Below are 22,827 nucleotides of genomic sequence, written 5' to 3' on the forward strand. Positions count from 1 at the left end.
CCTCAGCAGCCACAAAAAAAAAAATTAACGAAGGCCACTCGTGGCCTTGGCAGCCTCTCCAGAAAAACCTGGTGGCACCCGAGTTTGCATCTGCAGAGCAACAGTCGCATGTCAAAGTCCCCCTTCCCTCACAGGTCAGGTGTTTCTCTCCTATTCACACTGAAAGCTGCTATGGCCTCACGGCTTCCTCGTGGCTGAACGCCAACAACATGCCAGAAAAAAAACGAGTTTTAGAAAATAAAAAACAAAACCAAAAAACCAAAAAAGGATTGCCAGAAGTGGAAAAGTGCTAGGTCACCAAATAAAGACAGCTCCTTTCCTATGTCCTAGAGTGACACCAGTGAAATTTCTCTAGCAATTAATGACTTTGCACAGGTGTTACTCCAAGTGCAACCATAAGACCGTCTAGCTGGCAGAAACATCAGTGAAGTGACAGCGTGTTGGTGGTGACAGAGAAAGAGAGCAGAGCTCAGCTGCCATAGCGCACAGTAACTACTGTGGGCTTGGCAGTGAAAAATCAACTTGTAGGCTTGGAGATCTGTCAAATGGAATAGGGAATCCCCAAAACCCCTCCCGTCTGAAACCATACAATCACACTCAAAGAGGCAGAAAAGCTTCTGAATTACTTTTCATTACTTTGGCAACAACAACAGACACACCAGTGAGCCTTAGCTCTAACATAACACCTCTCAGGCTTAAATTCATTGTCATTCTCAATGCACGCACTGGGTACAACTCGAATATTTATTGCTCTTCTTGAAAGCATTCTCAAAGCATCGAAATAAAAAAAAAAACAAACGAAACCTTTCAGCATCAGAGAAAGTTCATCTCACGCTTTGTCTCAAAAAACATTGGAGTACACAAGATGAAATCGTGGTAAGTGTGTGGGTTCAGGCTTCCACTAGGTAGTGAACAGGCTAAGTACAGGCATTGCTGCAAGCAGCCAGACACAGCCTTTGTCAGGGATGCACATATAAACCATCTTCACAGCAAGTACAAACTCCTCCCAGCAAAGATTCCTCAAAGATCCATGTCCTTTTGGAAGATATAATGCAGTAGTGGTTGCGTGGGAAAAAGAAAAGTTACCGTGCAGCTGTAAACAACCCTGCACACCACCGTTTCACCATGGTGCTGAAAGAAGATGGTTTATCAGAGATGGAAATGTGACCGTAAGATGAAACTAGATGACAGAATTGCTTGATGCGGCACCCACATGAAAGACAACGTGATCTCTGCTGAGCGGGCTGTAGACGCTACCGCTAGCACTACATAAGCACAAACACAGCTTTCTCATGACCGCAGGTACAGGGGGTACTGGAACTACAGTGAGCACAAGGGACACTGCCCTCTTCTGAAGACATTACAGCAGAGCCCCAACCGTGTGGAAATGAAACTGCCACCAAGAAACAGTCACTCTTTATCTGGCCTCACGTGATTTTTTTCATGCTATAATGCTGCAACTCTTTTCCCCATCTGCCACATGACTAGCAGAAGAAATAACCTTCAGGCAACACCACCAGGGTAGCACAACAAAGGCCAACGCTGGAACTCTAAAAATGAAAGCAGGGAAGGTAGTAGCTTTTTGAATTCTAAAGCTCTGCTGCAAAGTTAAAGCCCATATAGGCCACACATTAAACAAACATCCTAAGTAAATCAGGAGAGCGCACAAAATTAGTTTAAAAAGCAGTACTACGAAGAGCAACAGGAGACTTGTCTATGCAATTTATTATCAATTTATAATTTTCTCCACCCAGTCTTCCCCAAATAGTATTTTTCCATAATTCAGTTTAACTAATTTTCACATTAACATCATATACTTTACACGTTTGTTGGGCTGGATTGCTAGCACGGTGGCAATTCTGCAGCATATGGCACTGCAGAAAGGGTCTCTTAACATGTTACTCCTGTGTCTCAGAGTGAAGTTGGTTCAAAAATGTCTGTGCACACCCTACCTACCCTCCTGCATGCCGAACTACTTGTTCCTGTTGTCAAACCTCTTCTTCAACTGATCTCACAAAATCAAAATTTACTTCTAACCATTAATGCTCAATGATCCAGTCTAAAAGATAATTTAAACCAAAAGTGTTCACACAAGTCACGGAGGAAAGTGCTACCGCATGTCCTAGGGTGAAACGGCAATGAGCTGAAATTCTTCAAGCCAACATTGCCCTGTATCCTGCAACTAGACTTGGAGAGACAGTACTCTAAGAGGCAGGAGACACCTCAGAAAAGTAGGCAGACTAGAACATTAATATATCAGAGATTGTTTTCAACTTCTTTTATGCTACTTTTTTTTGAATAAGAGAAGGTTGTTCGCAAATACTTACAGAGTTCTCATTTTCTACTCCCTCAGTTTTCATTCGTGTTGCAAAACCTCTCACACAAGACTTCTGCTTGGCCAGCCACATCCCAATCATTAACATTAACTAAAGAAGTCAGACGAAATATTTTGGGGGTGGCATATGACAGTCTTTTTTTTTTTTCTTTTTGCTTCTCAGCAGCTGGTAGTTATTCAGCATAATTTTCTGAAATTTCATTTCCTTTAAGATGCTCCACCAAAGACAAAGATGAGGTTATTTGTCATGCAATATGATATAACTAAGGAGAGATTTACTAGGACTTACGTGGGGTTCAGTCAAAAGCTCCAGTACTTTTCCACAGTGCTCAGTTTCTTCCAACTACAGAAAATTAATTACTGTCGGGTTAAGAAACAAAACTGAAATAAATTATAGCTAGTTCACTACATTTGGGATACTATTCTGGAAACATCAAATTTGATTTTTATATAGGGCAGTTACAGAGATGGATTACCTAAAATGAAATATAAACTCACGGTTTTGAATTAATACAGACAAAAAAAGCAAAACCGGTCAGAAAATTTTCCCTGTGGATTATTTGCTCCACGAATTACAAAGTTGAGAGGACAGAATCGGAAAGACCACACTTCGTTACACTAACTTTCCAGCAGTAGCACCAAACCACCTATGTTAAAAAGTGCAAAGTTAACGCCAAACATTCTCAGCAGCTTTCACTGCGGGCAAACTACACCCAAATTCCACTGAAAACAAACAAAAGGGTCACATTGCAATGGCTGTGGAAGCCACTTCAAGTGAGCACAATGGTCAAAACCCACAGTTGTCCCTGTAACCCAAAATCCAGTAGAAATGTATAATATAATAAACATACTCCTTTACTATGTAGTCTTCTCATCCAGAAAGTATTGGTGTGCAGTTTGGATGCTTGGGAATTTCAGCAGGAATGTTTGTATGGACAACAGTGAGGTTGTATGCAGGACCAATTTTGGTGTCTCCAAAGGTAAAAAGTGATTAATTCAACTGTTGCTTCATTATGAGGAGATAAAAACGCCATGTTATAGCCCCATCTCTGAAACAGTTCTTCATTCAGGTTCAGAGTAACATCCTCTAATCTAAAATGCAAAAGACCGCACATCCTAAACACTGAAAAAAGACCTTAAAAGCAATGCAGCTACTGCAAATGAAGAGACAGTAAACTGACTTTTAGGGGCCTCTCAAAAGCACTTGGAAGGTGAAAAACGTTAAGATATTTACACTAATTCTTTTCTCAAGATCCTCCTACCCTATGTAAAAACACAGTTACAATTTTCAGAATAAAAATTCTAAATGGCTTCAGAGAAATGAAAGTTTCCATCAGTTACATAAGCATAAGCAAGACAAATATTAATAATTAACACTGTTAATTAAGATGGATGAAAGAATTTGCTGTAAGATGTCTTCTGATATTAAGGATCCCAGCTTCACTGTTGTTTTATGACTGCTTTTTAAGTTGAATTAACAGTATTCCAGTAACTTTTGGTTAAAACAACTATGACTGCATAAAAAAACCAACACAAAAATCAACTGGTGAGAATTCACCATGTATCAAGGTGAGCTTGTTAGCACACAAGACAACTTTGAGGCAGATGATACAGTCAGGGTGCTGGACAAATATAGGCTAAGAGCATATCACAAATGAAGGAGATGCTTTCAGACTAAAACTGAAGACATTGCCGTCCTTTTGTGACTATGAACATCCTGAAAAATCCCAACTTCTGGGTGTCTGTCAAGTGATTAAGGACAGCATGGTGCATTTAAAATCATGTTAAAAATCCAACAGGCAGCAGGAAGCGAGTATCGTGTTGAGATTGAGCAGCTGACAAAGTGCAAAGGACAAAAAGCAAATGCAAACAAAGATAACACCCCAAGACAGACCAGAATGCAGTGATGTGTTGTTTCTGATGGCATATAGAAAAAAGTGAACGTTGATACAACGAGGAGGAAAGAGAAGGGAGAAAAGGTAGAAAACAATTGATGCAAACAAAGCTACATATATAAAGAAGCTGTCAAATGTACTTAACAACCTGGTCTGAGCTTTACAAAGATTAATCAGGCTCTCTCTGTGCAACCCTGAAACATGGGGAAGCTACTGAAAAGATGAGGTGAGCAGCAGCACTCCAGGCAGCACCCGACGCTTGCAGCTCTGCTTCACTTTCGTTACAGTAAGCACCCTGTTCCACACCGCACAAGGACACAGCCATCGCGTACGCCTACTGTAAAACCAGAGTAAACCTGCTCTCGCTACAGCATAAGGCTACACGGTGCATCTGATAAATGTGCATTACCTATTACCTCCATGCAGGTACCTGCCACCCAAACATACGCATGCATATTTTATAACGACCAACAGGGTGTTATTAACCATATCCATAAAGCTCATCCCTTTCCCTAAAGGACGGATTCAATTCTCAGTTCAGGAAGCATCACATTACATTATCTTGCTTCTTCCAGTATTTCAGCTGTAACTGTAGCCAAGAAACTGTTTCGGTAAGATACCTCTTTTTCTCTATGTCAGCAGATGTCATTCTTGACAATGTATGAAAAACCACCAGCACATAAACACTATTAAAGATAACATTACTTAGTAGACATAGGAAAGCTGTGTTCAACTAAGACAGCTTAAAAGGCTTTTAAAAATTCATAATCCCCCAAAATGAGCAAGAGAATTGGGTGAGGGAACAGAACTTTATTATTAAGCCATTTCACACAGCTGACTAAACATAGGACCTTTCAAAACATGCCAATTACAATACAATCTATGTGTGGGGTAAAAATGGAAGAAAAAACAAGCACAGAAACCCAAATACCATACATCCTGTATGTGCCCACAAACAGGCACACGAAGTCTTTTTCCTCTTCCCCTCCACCCTTGTTTTTAAGTAAAAAGTGAGTAAACTCCCTCACAAATATGTTCTCATTTGCCTTTACCTCTCATTACCTCCAAAAGATCTACTACAGGAGGACTTAAGGTTGTATGGTCAAGTACCTTGGGCCGTAAAACTTCACAGCATAAATTGCATAAAAAGAATAATACTAATTTGAAAAGACACCCTTGACAACACATGGCATACAATACACATGTGACATTTAAAAGGGCAGTCACCTTTTTTTCCTAACTTTTTTTTTTAAAGTTATGAAAAAAGACAGAATAATGGGGTAACTGCTACTGGAACACACAAACAAAAAAATCAATGTAGTTTGCATTCTAATTTTCAATGGAAAATGAGAGTCAGAAGAGCTCTCCCACTTCAGCTTTCCTTCTCTCCTCGAAGAACAGGAGCATGGCGACAGCACGAAGGATACTACTAAGTGCTGCAACAGATGAGCTTTGAATTCAGCAGGAGTTGCACAATGATAGAGAAGTCTCGTGCAGAGGCACAATCAGTCCTCTAGGAAAAGATAAAAATTAGTAGCTCACAGTTAATTTATTCAGCTAATGAATCCAATAGCAGTTAGGAAACACTGATGTTTTTCCTTGCTCCACACTCTGTAGACCATTAACTCCAATAATACTTAAAAACTTCACACTTGACACTGCAGGTCTTTCTTATCAGCAAGTGGATTTTCCTGTCACTAGGCTACTCTGTAGGCTAGAAATCTCCTGCACCCCCACTTAATTTAGGACTTGTTTTAGTACAGAGGCGCATACACAAGAAACTCAGAAATCATTTCCATCTGCCTCACAAAGGAGCTAGAGAAAACGCTTCTTCACTTGACTTTCATTTGTGTTACCATTATGCACAGCTTAAACCAGAAGCATGTCAAGAGAGTTTTCACAGCACAGCCCCGCATCCATCGCGGTAACAAACGATGGCAGGAAACACGGGTTTCAACAGATGGAGGATTTGCTCTGCGGCAGCCTACAGCTTCAGGCTTTTGAGAGGTGGCCCTCGTGAACTAGACAGAAAAGTACCACCAGTATGGAAAAGAAGTCTGAAGGTCTGCAGCGAGGCGTGGGTAAGAAAGGCACTACGGGCTCCCTGGGCGCGAGCAGACAGACAAGAGCCAGCCGCGCTCCCTCTCTTCCCACCACGTTTGCTTGCCGCTGCGCTTCGAAGGTTTTCAGAACAAAGGGGCTAACAGCTATCATTGCATCTCCTGCTTTACTTTGTCTTCCGGTCTCTTATTATTATTCATCTGTTTCCAAATCATCAGAGCATTTCAAATTTGCGCTATGCCTGCATGTAAGCCTTCGAAGGAACAACACGCAGTAACACATACCCAGTTATTTTTCATTTGGGTGGAAAAAGAAAGTATAGATTCATGATTCAATCAGGCACAGATTCAAGAGTTTGTCTCTTTCTTAAGTGCCATGCAGCACGAAGGACAAGGGTTTTCAAGAAGAAAAGGTGGCACTGACAATGGTATTTCAGACAATGAAAGAAAAAGAAAGGAGAGATCTTGCAGCTGCTAAATCCTCCACAGACAGCGCCAGCACACCGCCCTCCCTCCCCTCAACGTGGTCTTCTGCTTTCAAAGGAGCACATGACTTTAAAGAAGTTATGACCGCAGGGTTAGCAGACAATATATGGGATTTCTCCATGATCATACTCTGCTAAGCAATTAGGTCAAACCGTGCTCTTGAAAATTAGTTTAGCGCAGCTGAAGGTCAAGGAATGAAAGCGGACAGGGGAGGAAATGAGGCAGAAAAGGAGCAGAAAGATTTATTTTAACTCTCAAGCACATACAAAAGCCCTTGCCAGAAAGAGGAGTTGCGCTGTTGCTAGAACTTTATAGTGTATGAAAGGAACATTCTTGGCACTGAAAAACTGGCATCTGTGTACAAATAGAAAAAGTGTTGTTCCAAGTTACAAGCTGTACACAGAAACAAAAAGGAACTCCTTTACATCAATGTGCTCACCAGTGCTGTCTTGTTCATTCTAAATTACACTTTTGTCAATGGATTGATGTGCCCTAATAGTCAGGTAAATAAGCAGATTTTTGTTCCTGTTAGCCAGAACGAAGAGATATTACATGCTTTTATGGAGTTCTGCAGTTCTGGTTTTTTTAAAACAGATTTTCTTGCATGAGCAGGAATTCTGATGTCAGATTTTTTTTTTCTATTCACATTTGGGTTTTGGAATGCAAATTTGAATGAATAAAGTACTCTGGGTCTACGTTGGCAGCAGATGTTCAGAAGAGAAGGCACACTGAAAAAGCTGGAAGCATTACTGAAGGTTTCATGATTCTGTCCTCCTAGAAACCCATAAATTACTGCAGCTACAAAACAAAGACATATGAACAACTTTACAGATTGCTATAAGAAGTTCAGTGAATTATTTAAGTCTGAAAGTAGCCAAACAAAGACTAAATTCTCTTTCCTGCTTTTTATAGTGCTTTGAATGGTTAGAATAGGTGGGTGAGAGGCAAACACCAGACAGGCACAGACAAAGCCTTCCCTGCTTCCTGTATGTATATAAACAATTCAGCTCTTTCTTCAGTTTCATATAATCTATGCAACATTCACTTGTACAGTCTGGGTAACACCAGACATGCGTGCTTGTCGCTGTGCCAGTAGACGAGACAAGAAATGCAAGTTATCAATATCACTCAAACTTTATACAACAGGCTAAGCAATGGCCAGACACTATTTTTTTTTCTCCTCTCTGATCCAGTTATTGCCTAGGCTGGAATAGCAATTATGTCGGCTGTTCCTTTGTAAGCAAAAGCATATCTAAATGCTGTGATTTGCTCATGTTAGGAGCTGCAAAACTTCTTACTGCCCAAGAAATAAACAATTTTTTTATGGTTCCTTGTTGAGAATTCATTTTACCATATGATTACTCTTCACTTTTAAATTTCATCTAATATAGTTCAATGTGAGATGGAGTAAGTGCACAGGTATTATGCATACAGTTTGGAAACTTTAGAGTTTGTTTTTAAACAGCCTTCTCCATGGTATGTTCAATCCTGTTTGCTTTTTTTTTTTAATTTTTATTTTTAATATGAGTCTAAGCCATATTGTAAAGCTCAAGAGCTCTTAGCTTCCTAGCATCCAGACGACAGCAGTGCTAAACCACACTTTGACATTCTCACTGTTTCTCTCATTTGTACTCTGCAGTTCACAAAACACAAGCACAGTGTCAGATTCGCCAGATCTCGGTGTTCCGTGGTCCTCTCTCAATGAACCCTTCGAAGTCGCTGATCTTTGACATATGCATTGATAACACTGTAACAAAAGGGAAAAAGTACGGACCTGCTCTAGAGGACTTTAGAGCTGGTCCTTTGTCAATGCGCAGTGGAAAAAAATTCACAAAATGTGGTGTCAGTTATCTTACATGACAAATACAGGAAGATGTACACAACCAGTACGAAACTGAACTCAGTCTAAACACACAGGTATCATTCTTGTAAAACGTGGAAATGGTAAAACAAAAAAGTGAAAATGTGAGAAGGTCCCATGCCTCAAGTGCCTTACACAAGCACTTAAGTGATTATTAAACTACAGAATGCAAAGAACTAGGTATTATCTTATTTGCCCAAGCAAGGACTCAAGAAAATGCTTCAGACAGAAGTCTACTCATAGACACGGTGGGTTAAAATACCAATGTGAAGTCCATGGCGAGATGTAGTGGTATTTAATGTATAAGCTGGGCAGAATATGTATGGCTGTAAAACTTCCAAAGCAGCTGGATGTCAGCCATTTCCTATTAAGGATGCTTGGGCTGGAGCTTGCTGAAACCCATTTGGTCTGAATACATGTACATCTGCTAAAAGCTTTTCAGAAATCATCTTGTAGTACGAAAAGCAGAGTATTCACACTTGTAAACCGTTCAAGTAATAACTACATCTATGATGGAAAGGAAAAAGCCGGAAAGAAGGTGGGATAATGCACAGATTTTCAAGCAAAGCGCTACCCCTAGTGCCATTTATGGTATTAAAAAGGAGCTTGCACATACAGATACTGAAAGGATCAATGCCTAAGTTACATACCTACATAAACAAAGAACATAATATACCGTGCCAGTACTTAACACCAGAGTTCGAATCTTAATGCTTCTGTTGTTCTTCAGTATTTCATTCTCCGCTTCATTTGGGCTTTTCATGAAATTTGTAAACCAGCTCAGCAATTAACATTAAATCAATAACTTAGTCTTCCTAAATGTTAAAAGATGCACATGACGTACATTTGACTCAGAACTGAACATAAAAGCTCAGTCATCACTGGCTCAGAAATTCTTAAACCAGGAGCCTGGGGTGAATATTAAAAACATATTAGCAGAACACACATTTGATTTGGGTGATGCTAGAGACTGTTATTGGTGCTCTTTCATAAATAAAATGTTTTGAGTTTCCTGCTTCTCTTCTGTAGCAATGGGTTCTTAAGCACACCTGAAGTGGGTTTTTGTCCTTCAGCTTGGGGAGGAAGACTCTAGTGATAACGCTTGTCAGATCTCAGTTAGGCCATCCACTCTTTTATCACAACGAGCAGCTTACCTTTATTTCACCTTTTCAGAACCTCCCTGGTTTATAGCATATGACCTATGACCTTAGTAAGCAATAACAATGTGCCTCTAGGCAGTATTTCTATGCAGATTTTGGCTCTGGAAGATATCTACATTGAATGGCCACAAATAAAAATACACAAATGCATGAGATCTGCGGCACAGCTGCACCTGTTAGATACATTAAAGGACACTAATGTAACAAAATGTTGCTTCTCCAGTATATTTGAAAAATCATTTAATACAGTGATAAGGTATGGATCATTCACCAAACACTTGCTAGAAAAAACGGTAAAATCTAATCACTGAAAGCAGAAGTGGGGACGGACTGCAAAGCCCCAAACAGGTTATGACTCAGCTTTCCCAAGAAACGATAGTGTTAAAGGTGTGGAATGGATTTCACCACGTTTCATTACAGCGATTCTTCGTACCTGATGGGAAGTAAAATTCACAGGTACCTTACTAGCCTTTCAGTACCGGAGCACAAAGAGAAACACACAACCTCAAGTTTATACTCTACAGAAGATGGCAGAGTCATTTTTTGCTTGGGAAAATTTCTGGTTTTTCTCCTCCAATTATTAATTTGATGCTAGCTAAATACGTAAGAAACTCACAAAGCAATACAATCTATAAACATATCATTTAAGCCAAAAAATTTAAGCCAGTCATTAAAGTACTGCTTTTCTTTGACTGAAGACAGCTTTTTAAGAAGACATGGCATTACAAACAAAGCACAGTTTGTGTCACATACACAAATCTCATACCACATGCCTTAGTAACTGTCCATACACATTACGGTTTTATGAGCTGCTATTTACAGCCAAATAATTGTCCGCTTCCCCAGCTCTTCAGCCTTTATTCACAACTACTCACTCTCACAGACAAGCTTGGGCACTTAGGAATTTAGAACATGAAAAAAAATATTCCAAGTTGCCCCCTCTGACCTCCGTGCAAAGGAGGGCTTGTCTGGCTACCCTGCGGCTGCTGCCACAGGGAAACATACTCAGACTGTGCAGTCACCAATCTCGTTGTCCAGGGTTAATCGACAGTCAGGTTTTACTTCCCAGCTCAGAGCAGGTCTTCCGCGCAGTCTCAGCCGGCCACACCTGCACAGCAGCACTGATGCAGGTCAGCAGACTGAGCCAGCATCCCTCACAACCGCAGGCTTCCCGACCCTCTGGCCATTCATTCGTGCCCTGTGCCGGTGGCTGGCACTGATGCTTGCCTGACGACGTGCCCGCGGCGACCCAGTTCAGGGAGCTCAGTCTGTAATCCCCTCCCGCTTCCAGGCCGTGCTCAGGATGGTGCCAGTGCCAGCAGAGGAGCGGCAGCAGGAGAATGCAGCTCAGCGGGTGAGGAACAGGATCGTCCCATTCACTGGCCCTCTCATTAGGCTGGTTTACCCACCCTGTAAAAACACCCAGGCGGGCCAGCAGGCAGGTAGGGCAGTGCTGACCAGGAACTAGCACACCCTTAGGAGGGACGGCAATGTAAAGGTTTCTTTTTAAAGGAACAAAAGCGGCAGCAGAAATGGACCGGCTTTATAATCTGGAACGGTGTGTTCTCCAGTCCATGTTATAACTGGCGACAAAAGCAGGAAAAGGGATCCTTCTTTTAGGCAGGAATGTGAAGTAAATAGTATCAGAAGGCCCTTTCCAATAAAAAGCAATGAGAAAAGACGAGACATAAGGAACTACGCCATTCCCTGATGTGCTTTCCTTTCCCAGGGAATCAACAGCAATTCTGCGCAGATGGCCCTGCTCATGGAGATTAGAATACACTGCCAGACAGATAATATACCAAAAAAGTCCTAACTCCTATACCAAACTGTTTGAAGTCTATGCTTGCAGAAAAAAAAACCCAAACAAACAGAGAACCAAAAAAACCCACAAAACCCAAAAAGATAAAGAAAGCAGAAGGAGACAAGGTGAAATATCCATCTCTGGGATTACATTTGCATCATCTTCATTAAAGGTAACAGGACCCAAGTGTCCCAATAAAGGAATCGGAGTCAGCAAGAAGAAAGATATCAAAAGAAAGCTAAAATTTACTACTATTCAAGACTCCCATGTACTGTTTTTTCTTAGGAAATAATAAACTGCCAGTTTTGTTGATGAAGCTATTGAAAGTGTGGTCAAGGGCTCCACAAAGTTGTTAGACCCAAGTAAAATACCCACTAATATTATCTTCTTCTGTGGATAAAGGGGAAAAACCCCACACCTTGGTCTCAGTTAAACTTGACAGAATAATTTAGTTGTAAACTATGCCAGAGCAGAATACAATATTACCAATTAACATAAAAGTTAGCTCCACCTAGTTATACCTACATAATTACGTAAAGTAAGCGCAGTACCAAATAACACACACACCACACAGAGTACGTATCATTGTCAGTTTTAAGCACTGGCTTCCTTAGTCTCATTTAGAAATACAGGATTACAAAGGACCATCTCAGCAATGAAGTCCAATCCTCTTAAGCTGCAGACAACCCTGCAACAGTCAATGAGACTAAAAATTTCAGAAAACAGAGAAAGAAGAGATGAGAGGCCCCACACCGCTTCTCTATAATCACAAGACAGCCAAAAGTTACCAAAGACTCCAGAAAATAAACGCTCTTTCTCTGTCCCGCGAGAGTAACAACTTCAAAACAGCACAGCTTCAACAGACTAAGTGACCTGGGGAAAGCGTGCCTCCGCTCTCCCTTCCCATGGCACATGAGCATGTTCTCTAAGGGAACACTTCCACAGGCACACCCACCCAGTACTTCAAGTCTTATGACAACTACTTACTGATACTTGAGAGAAAACTGAGGAAAGGGACAAGAGCCCAGAAGCCGACTTACATACCAGACAGAAAGTAGGGCTCCTCAAGTTAACTTGTGAAAACTTAGAAACACAGTATTAATTGCTCATAAATAAAGACACAGTGGAAATCAAATATTTCCAGTACACCAGTTCAGCTACAGGTTACCTTAGCATCCTGTCTAAGCAAGAAGGGCACAGACAGAAAATTACTACCCAAAACAATTTTTTTCCTTTCCAAAGGCTCACTCTTCTACATAGCTCAGCAGAAAATTCAGTTAAACTATACCGTTCAATTAGGTTGTACACACAGTTACAATTTACAGTGACTGTGAACTCTTCCAAGCTTTGGATACGTCCCCTTATGTTTGTGACCACCCAGTAAGAGATATTTTTCTTTAGTTTAAGTACAGGCAAGACCATCTAAGCCTCCTAACAAACAGACTCGCACCTGCAGGCAGACAACACTGGGGAAGACTTGCTCTAGCGACGAGTGGCACACCACCGCACTGCAAGGCCCCTGCTGCTGGTGGTCAATGCACGCACGTGGTCTGGGCAGCTACGCAATGATGCTTCCTCCTCAACAGTATTGCCTCGTGAAGCGGAAATTTTCTGTCACATTTGCTTGCGTAATCAAGAGGGAATAAGGGGAAGGAAATAAAACATCAAAACCAAGAGAGTAAGGTTGCAGACCATCATGTGGATTACTCAGTGTGGTGTCTTACAGCAATCCTAAACCATGTGAACTGTTGTGGATTTGGGTGAAAAGCACCTATGACAAGACATCCTCCCCAACATCAATGTGTGCCACAACCAAAAAAACCCACCAAACTCCAACACTAAAAATATAACACCTTTAGTACAAAAGGACAACATCCTCAAGGACTATAACATGCCTGGAAACTTTGAACGAGAGAGTTAAAACTGATCCAAGATATCCACAATGACTGTATCCTTATCAGCGTCCTCCTTCCACAGGACAGTATCATGCAATCCTTTCCTTTAATTTTACAAGCTCAATCTTGATACAGTTTAGGTTCCCTGTTCACATTGGCTTCATTTCAAAGACAAGTCCCAGAGTTCACTCTCCTGGAGGCAAGCAGCCTTTCAACTTCCAGCCTGCAGATTCATCTGTGAACACTGTAAATGTAAATCTAGTTTCTGAAGTTTGCTTCCCCAAGCGTTTTCGTTCTTCCAGTGTATTTAAAAGTCATACCACTCCAAGCTTTGTGGTACAAGGCTAAATGTACCAAAGTCTTAAGTCTCCTCTCTTAAGAAGCTTCTTCCCACAGCTTCACCACCTTAGCGTCTCTTCTTCACTTCAGAACAGAACAGCAGCTATCTCTTTGAAATGGAGGGATGAGAGCTGTGGGTACTACGTAAAGGAGGACATAGCAAGGTATTGCACAAGGATATGGGGAGATACCTGGCCCTACAGTTCATCTCTGATATTAGCCTGTTCCATAACTGCACCAAAACCCAGAATTTCACCCAGCCACTGACCAAAACATGCAGGCTCCACTCGTTCTGTATCACCCCCTAGGTGATGACATCTCAGAGTTTAACAACATGACCTATATTAGACTCCTTGGCATAGGCCTTTGTACCCAGTTCTACTAAATTTCACACCATTTATGTTACTCCAAAATCCACTGCATAACAAAGACATGCAACAAAATAGTTTAGGCTTGAAGATCGTTAGGCTTTGTGCACACGTCTCTCAACTTCCACCTAGCTCAGCCATGAACGCGTGATGGTTAAGTACCATCTACTATTCTGCATGGTAAGTCAATGAACGCTTTTCAGGTTTGTTGGATAATCCTCCTTTGCATCACCTACCTTCCTGCAATGGGGTCAAAATACAGTTTGAGAAACAACAGTCTTATTTGAGACAGAGCTCCTATGCAAGCCACTACCATCCAGGAAACAGAAACCACTGAGCCACTGCTTTAACTGGCACCTTTGCTTCGGAACATAAAATTGTACCAACGACTTGCACAGGTTTGCTAACCAAGCCAGTTAAAAACAGAAGGACACCTGGCCATTAAGCCCAGCTGTGGGTCTCACAGGAAACATGCAATTTCCTCCAAAAACTGATACACCTTTGAACACCTCTGAGCAACTGCAACAACCATTTGTCAAGGTTACTCCAGAACCACTGCACCATCCGCCGTTCTCCTAATTTCCAGCTTAACTTCCTTGTTGCCAGTTAATGTTCTTCTGCCTTTGTAGTAAAGTGACTCTTTATCTCTGTCCCTCCTACATGTTTAACTTGAGGTAGATTTATGGAGGCAATCACAACCCCACACAGGCTGGGATTTCACAGTGCTTTCAGCTGATCTGAGCGTGCACTGCTGCCATAAATTGGATATAAGGTGTTTTTTTTCCCCTTTCACAGCACTGCTGCATCAAAAAAAAAAAACAAAAAAACAAACCACGCAGAATCACAGAGCAGAGGAAAAGTGATACTGCTCCTTTCAGCCACCAACAGCGTGGACTGAGCTTGGCACACAGCTCTAATGAAAACGCGGCCTCAGCCTCCCTTTTCCTAAACTAAAGGGGCCGATTTCTGTTCAGTACACCCAGCTCCAGCAGAGGAAGTGACATACTCGAACATCTGTAACGGGAGATAACGGGGAGGACAGAAAAACACCAAAATACCCCCACAAACACAGAAGGACAAAAAAGCAAAGCCCGGAAAGGCGGAATGAAAGTTTCAGCACACCCATAACATACCAGCTCTGGTACTGATCATGCCTTACTGAGCCTGGCTAGAAAGGAAATCAAAGACGAGCATTTTTATCTGCTTCCTGATGAGTTTAGATTTACAAAGATTTGTGCATTTAAACGGAAGGCACAGAATAATCAGCAAGCTCTAGTTTTAATTACACTTCATTTTAAAAGACCTACAAAGCAGGCATTATTCTCTCCCAGAGTGAGAAACAAAGTAAGCAGGACCAAGCAGCTATACCCAAAAAGCATCTGCACCTCTTGTGCTTTTCATGCAGCAAACCTCTCAGCACATATTATAAGGCAGTAATTGTCACCACTAGCACTGTATGGTGACAGCCTCTTGCAGCCTGCGCCATCAGCAGCTCACAGGTTATTATGGGTTTGTGAAAAGGAGGCATTTTGAGGCATGGCTGGGAGGTAAACTGACTTGAGACACAGAAGAATAATTCCTCCCACCACGCTTTCCAGTTAAGTTTTTCCAGCTTCTTTTTCAGTACCCACGCAACCACCAGGGCCAGGACTTGCACACAAACATAGAATAACCAACTTCTTCGAGGGCTGACAGCACTGATACAACATTTACATGGTTCACAAACAGCACAGAAAGAGCTCTTTGCTGTAATCTGAAATTCACGATTTTCAACTCAAAAAAAAAAAAAAAAAAAAAAAGGCACACAAAGACACCAGCCACATTTCCTGCTCAAACAGCAGCTTTGTGGCCAGCATCTTCAGGGTTCCTTCCCAGGTCTTTGTCCCTGAAAAACTCATATAGTTAATTTGCTGTAATTAATTATGATGTTCTACTGGAATTTGCATACATGTAGTTATAGAGGCAGTGAATTCCATACTTGCAGTATTTATCATTGTGCCTGTACGAATAACACAGGAAATGGTACCGCAGAGGTTTGCACCTCCTGCATCTTCAGTATTTAACCATTTTACCTCTGTATGAGAAGGAAGGTTAACACATGCCTTTTAATGGAGCAATAGAGATGAGGTTACAGCAAGAAAATCCAAGAAAACAGAAACTGGAAATTTCCGCGTATCACAGTTAAAATTTTTATACCTTACATGCAATACTTTTAGCCTTACCAGACCATCTTTCACATTGCTCCTTCTCACCGCTCCCCCTCCCATGAGTTTCTAACCTGGTAATTCATAGGAAAAAATGTTACGCTATAACATTAGTAAAGACGGTTGGCATGGGTTTTAAATGTGACCATTTTGAAAGGAAGTATCACCTCAAAGGAATTTCACATATATATTCACTATACATCTCACGACGGAGGTTGACAATGCTCACACAATTTTAGTACATCAGCTAGTTAGCAAGATTAGTTTACGCTATCAAGCCCGAGAAGTGCCATGAAGGTCAAATTCTAGTTGCCATCCAAGTATTTTTTGTTTGGCGTTTTTACTTTCCACTGAACACAGGAGTGCAATGTAGTTACAAGTTATGGTGTGTGGATAGACGACGGACAGCCTTCGCATCTCTAAAAAGCAGTGTTTCTGAAAACTGATATGTCAATAACCAAAAATACATACATGCATATACATATATATATATATATATATACACGTTCTGCCTACATACTCCCTGCTTGCTACAGAAATCAGTTTCCAGCAGCCAGGGGGAGGAAAGAAGAAAGAAAAAAAAAAAAATCTTTTTTCACTCAACACTTAAAGATAAAAGAATGTTTTTCAAATCTTAAATACACATTTGCACAACTCCCTGTTCTCTCTTATCAGCATCTTCAGCATGTTATCCTGTGCATTTTTCTCTCACAACTGATAAAGCGATTAGATACCTTAGATAGCAGTGTTAGCTTGCTGCTTTTTACTATTAGCATCTCTGCTTAGTGAGCTACCAAGCAGAAACAGACTGGTTTCCAAAACTGCTGAGATTCATCATAGCTTTTGTTCAACAAGTTGCAAGTGTTTCCCTAGTAAGTCCAACAGGTCCAAACAAGCTTGAACTTCAAAACTCTTAGATACCTCTTCCTACTTTTTGAATCAACAAGAATCTAAAAATTGCAAACCACAGTGCAATGCAAATACCGTTCTTTAATTCCAAAACTTTATTTCAACAATCTGCATCTCTTTTAGGAAGCACGTGAAAGTTTAAAGGAAAAAAAAGAAACAAACGGGGTGGTAGGGGGTGAAGGAGGAGGGAGCTATTTGTAAGACCAGGAACTAAATCCCTTCAATCCACGTAAACAGACACAGTATATATCTATACCATAGCCTTGTTTGGGTACCTCTCCCTATAATTATTTAAGCAATGCCGCAGTTCTCGCTGTACTGTGGCAACTCCCGAGTAAGGCCAGTCACAGGAGGGTAAAAAAAAAAAAAATATTTTGATTAGTTTGATGTGGTTTCAAGGTCTTTACTTGCGTGCTCACCGTGGTGAGGTTTAATACTGAGGAACTTGAATTCCTGTCTTTTGGGGGGACTGAAGTAAAAGCACTGCAGCAGGGTATTTAAAATGCACAGTCACACCACCTGCAACTGCAGGCAGAATTAAAATGAATAAAACAGCTTTAGTAAATTTGTTGCTCTTTCACGATAATCCTACCACCCCTTGAAATTTCATGGTTAGATGATTACTTAACCATCTCTAGGTAGCCTCCATCTGAATAATGCAAGTAATCATTTCAGGTTTGTAAGATGGGAAAAAAGCATATGTGATGCAACGTACACAGTAATCAAGAGCACAATCTTCTCATATGTTCTGTGCTAAAGACAACATTTGATCCACAAGTATCACAAGACTGTTTTGGTACAAAAGCTTAAGATAAACCAACTTAAACAGCCACAAACATGTCAGAAGAAATCACGTACAGGCAAGACAAACAAGGGTGATCCTCTCAGTACTCACAATCCCAAGTTCCTTTTTGCTTCATCTACCCAGGCATAAATCAAAACAAACCAAAGAATGGAATAAAACTCAAACACTTTGGTAAAAGGACAAGGACTGTTTATTACTTTTTGTGCAAAGGCACTGTGAAATACCAGAAAACTAGAAAGTACATTTTTTTTTTTCAGCCCAGGAGTACCATTATCCCTTCTCCTTGTTTCCAACAACTCTAGGTTTTATGTTAAGAAATATTTAAACCTCCTTTATTAGTTTCAATCAAAAATTTCATTTACACAATGCATTTACTTTCTTCAAGACACCTTTTTTAGATCACTTTCTTATTCAAATGATTTTTTAATTCTAGTTACTGTCAGAATTATTATAAGGTAATAAAGACTGCTAAATAATTTACAAGGGAAAATAGCGAAGAAGATTAAAATTTCTGAGTATTTGCATCTTCACTGAGCTTTCTCAAAAGGCAGGTTGGTCTAGGAAGTTCAGGATCTGTTCATTCAAACACACCTCTGTCAATAAAACCTCATCTGTTCGTTTATCCATTTGCTTGCTGCACGACTGCAGCTAAGTAAGAGGAAATAAAAGAATTCTTCCCTAAGAAGGGGAAAAATAGGTTGATTTTGCGAAATGGAACCTTTCATCATTGCTTAGCCCAAGTATTAAATCACATTCGGGTTCCCAAACGAACACAAGAAATTTTGAAGTCAAAGGTGTTTTTAATATTCACTGCTTTCTGAGTTTTGAGCCTCAGGGTTGACATTTGCAACTACATTTATATGCAAACGTAACGGTGAGAAACCTACCTAAGGGGTAAACGAGGAATGGAAAGCAATGGGATTTACACGAGAGTATTTCAACCAACCCTAGAAATTTAAGCTGAAAAAGAAGTTAAAAACACCACAGAACTAAACCATACAACAACTATCCTGAGATTTGCTTACTCTTATGGTTTTACGGCAACACTTCGCAATGGAATCATCGCGGCTTCTCAGAGTGATGCTGAAGTGAAAGCTTTGGCCCCTTTAAATACCTGCATTCCATTTTTAAAGCAAAAGCCCTGTCAAACATTTCACAGTGTTCTACCATCCACTGGTATTTTCTCACAAAAGTAGATAAAATTGATAAGGTTCTTAGTCTTCTTTACTTTTTTCAAGGAAAAACAGCAGCAGAGTTTAACATTCTTTTAAATTCTTAAAATATTATAGGTTTAGACTGCATGCCAAACTTATGTAGCATTAAGATGAATAAAACCACCCTCAGTACTGTAATACCTTGTCTGTAACTGATCACATTAATATACCAGTTTTTTAGTGAACTCCATTACCTAATATTCTACCAATTTGAAAAACTCCCCCGTCTTTTTTTCTTTGAACTATGTAACATTACTCAGTGTTTGCACTTCCCCATACTGTAAAAATGAAACGCTTGGTCTTCACTGCTGTGTTCTGGAGCTAACATGTGACTTCCAGAGCATGTTTGTTTGGAAAAATCCCCATATATTTTAATATTTCTTATGCACTTGGCCTAAGGGCAATTGTTCTATTTCACAAATATGTATTGGGGACCAAACATTGCATTGATACTTTCTCTTGACAATAAATACAAGAGAGGTTATATAAACCTTAACACTTTCTAAACTAGCATACTGCCATCGTCTTCTCCCTGAAGAACGTTAAGAAAACACGATAGATAATTTCTAGATCTGTGTATTTTCTTCTATAAATTAAATCACGTATCGTTGTCTGTAAGCACAAGCATAGTTTTATTTTTAGGAGCCCAGAAACCTAAACCGGAATTTCAGAACACTTTATGTGTTCTTGCCAAAAAGAATGAGAATCAAATCAAACAATTGTATGCGTCCAAACAAAATATTTAGACCACACAACCTAAACTTATGGTTTAGCATGATAACATGTCTTTCTAACAAGATAGCCAATAAGTTAATGACTTCGCTGTCCAACATAGCCTGTCATTCTAGATGTATGAAAAAGCCAACCCAGAACACTGTGTGAAAATAAAAGTACACATTCATCACGTACCCGTACAAGTCACCACAACAAGCTTGTATATAAATGGGGTGAAGTTTATGTTAAATACAGTCCAATGAACTTTCTGATAATGTGGGGGCTTTTTGTTTGGTTGGTTGGTTGTTTTTTTAAGAAACAGCGTTGTATTTCTGAGTTCCTGGCATCAGCACCTTGTTCGCACCAGTTCCTGTTACTGGACCCTTCACGGGAAAGGTACGCACAACTGGGCGCGGGATCATCTGCCCCACATACGCTGCCCCGTGGTAATTATACACTGATCCTAAGCTTTGAAATCGCCGAGATGAACGCTAGGAAAGGATTCTGCCATACTGGCGTGCTAAAATGCCACCAGATTCCCCCTTAAAGAAGGGGGAAGGAAGATGAAAGGACTCGCACACGACACAATTCAGTGTTAAATTAACAGTTTTAAAACACGGCAAGCACTGAAAAAACAAGGCGTAACTAGCAGCTCGGCCTCTTCAACGCGAACGGCGTGGCAGGAGGAGATCGCTACGCAGCACTCCAGAACCACGGGTCAAGCGGGCAGCGCTTCAGCCGCAGCGCGCCGCTACGCGCCCCCGAGCCGGCCGCCAGCTCCAACCGCGATGCCGGGGGAGTCATCCTCACCAGGCCTCCATCGATCAAATGCAATCACACAGCTTCTCTCGCTTCTGCCCTCCTGCTATTAAAGGAAAACCGACGTGCAATACACACGGGGCCCTGCGCTACCAACACAATGCAAACTTCTGCTCCACGAACCCATCGCGTTGCCAGCTACCCGCCCGGCACACAGCAGCAAGCACCGCAATCTCAGCGCCGCCCCGAAGGCGGCGGGAACGGCACCCAGATGGGCGCCACGCCGGGGAGGCGCCAGCGAAGACCGGCCCAAGCCCCGAACCCCACCGGACCCCCACTGGAAAAAAAAAACAAAACAAAAAGGCAAACGCGCCGTAGCTTAAAATCCAGCTCCCCCTCCCGTCCCCGGGCACCTGGGCGGCGGTGGGAAGGCACGGCCGGGCACCCCCCGCGGCGGCGGCAGCCCCCGCCCACCCCGCCGCCGGCCCGCACCCACCTGCCGAGGTCCTCGCCCGTCTCGTAGTGCTCCTCCAGGTTCTCCTGCCTGAACACCGTCATGGTCGCCGCCTCGCCGCCGCCGGCTTCAGCCCCTGCTCGGCGCCCTCATCACCAGCGCCCCGGAGCCGCCGGGGCCGCCCCGCGCTGGCTGCGCGCCCTGCGGAGGAGCGGGGAGGTGAACGCCCCTGCCCGCGGCCGGCCGCCGTTTTCCTCCCCCGGCGCCGGGGCCGCCGCCCCCCGCCCTCCCCACCCCGAGGGAAGCGGCACCGGCGGCGGGGGGCGCCCCCCCGCCCCTGCCCGGGCGGCGGGAGAAGAAAGCGGCGCCCCCCGCCCCTTCCCCGGCAGCGGCAGCCGCACCGCCGCCCAGCCGCCCTGGCGGCCGCCGGCGCCCAGCCGCCCGCCGCAGCCCAGCCGCCCGCCGCATTCCTCCGTGCCTCCGTTGCCCGGTCAACCGGGTCGTGCCGCCGGGCCTGCGGCGGGAGCCGCCGGGCATCCCCGCACCTGACCCCGGCTGAGGGCGGGAGGGCGAGGCGGGGGGTCCCCTCCCCGCCGCCGGGCAGGGGCAGGCGGGGCCGGTCCCCCCGCCCGCGGGGCCGGTCCCCCCGCCCGCGGGGCCGGTCCCTCGCTCCCTCCCTCCCGCGCTGGCCGCTCACCCGCTGCCGCCGCGGCGCCCCGGCCGCTCCGCGACCCGTGAGGCGGCGACAGCGCCGCGGCCGCTCCCGGCCGGCGCGCAGGCACGGCGCGACGCCGGCGCGCGGGGCTCCGCCGCCCGGCCAATGGGAGGCCGCTCCCCCGCCCCTCGGCGCGGCCCGCCCGCCTCCGCCCCGCCGCCCGCCGCCCCGGCCAGGTGCGCCCCGCCCCGCCCCGCCCCGCCCCGGCGGCGGGGAGCCCGCGGCCGCCCGTGCCCCCGCCCCGCCCCGCCCCGCCCCGCCCCGCCCCGCCGCGGCCGGTTGCCGGCGCCGCCATTGTGCCCGCTCCCGCCGGCCGCGCCCGCCCGCCCGCGGCAGCGCCATGTGCCGCCGCCCGCCGCCCCGCACCGGCAGCCGTCCCGGGCCCCGCGGCCGCTGCGGCGCGACCGCCCCGGCGCCCGCGGCGAGCGCCCGCGGCCTGCTGCAGCCTCCTGCAGCCTGGCCGGCGTGCTCGCCCCGGGCACCGGCGGCGGCCCCGGCCCCGGCCGCGCACAAAGCGCGCCCGCCGCAGAGCTGGGGCGGGGAGCCCCGGCGCCCTCCGTGCTGGGAGGCGCCCCGCACAGCGAGCGCTGAAGTGCCGTTTGCAGGGATGCTTCTGTCCTCGGGCGACAGCAACGAGCGGTCTTCCGATACGAAATACGCTAAATTGGCGCCGCAGAGCGTTGCCCCTTACGTTTGGCGTTTGGTAACGTTTCCGATCTTGGCGTGCGCTGGTGCTGCTGCTGAGGTGCAGCTCTCCCGGCGCAGGATGTGTTTGTTCTGTAGCGTATCGGTCCCAGGCCAAGTTGGAACTTGGACTACTGCTTAGGTGTTGGAGGCGGGCGTCTTCCCA

General features: G+C 43.9%; 1 protein-coding gene across 2 annotated transcripts in view; it reads right to left on the reverse strand.

Annotated features, from left to right (window-relative positions):
- The window catches only part of DAPK1 (death associated protein kinase 1), a 90,718-nt gene extending 68,624 nt beyond the window's left edge, over positions 1–22,094 (reverse strand). For both annotated transcript variants that reach the window (XM_087741783.1, XM_087741781.1), the window contains exons 1-2: positions 21,960–22,094; positions 21,305–21,463 (exon numbers count right to left, since the gene is read on the reverse strand). In XM_087741783.1, the coding sequence (XP_087597909.1) occupies positions 21,305–21,366 (62 nt within the window). In that variant the 5' untranslated portion in view covers positions 21,367–21,463; positions 21,960–22,094. The remainder of the gene's footprint in view (positions 1–21,304; positions 21,464–21,959) is intronic.
- Between the last annotated feature and the right edge of the window lie 733 nt (positions 22,095–22,827).

The sequence above is a fragment of the Nipponia nippon genome, unplaced genomic scaffold (assembly GCF_047370975.1).
Source record: "Nipponia nippon isolate SJK-2023a ecotype South Korea unplaced genomic scaffold, ASM4737097v1 scaffold_8, whole genome shotgun sequence".
Lineage (NCBI taxonomy): Eukaryota > Metazoa > Chordata > Aves > Pelecaniformes > Threskiornithidae > Nipponia > Nipponia nippon.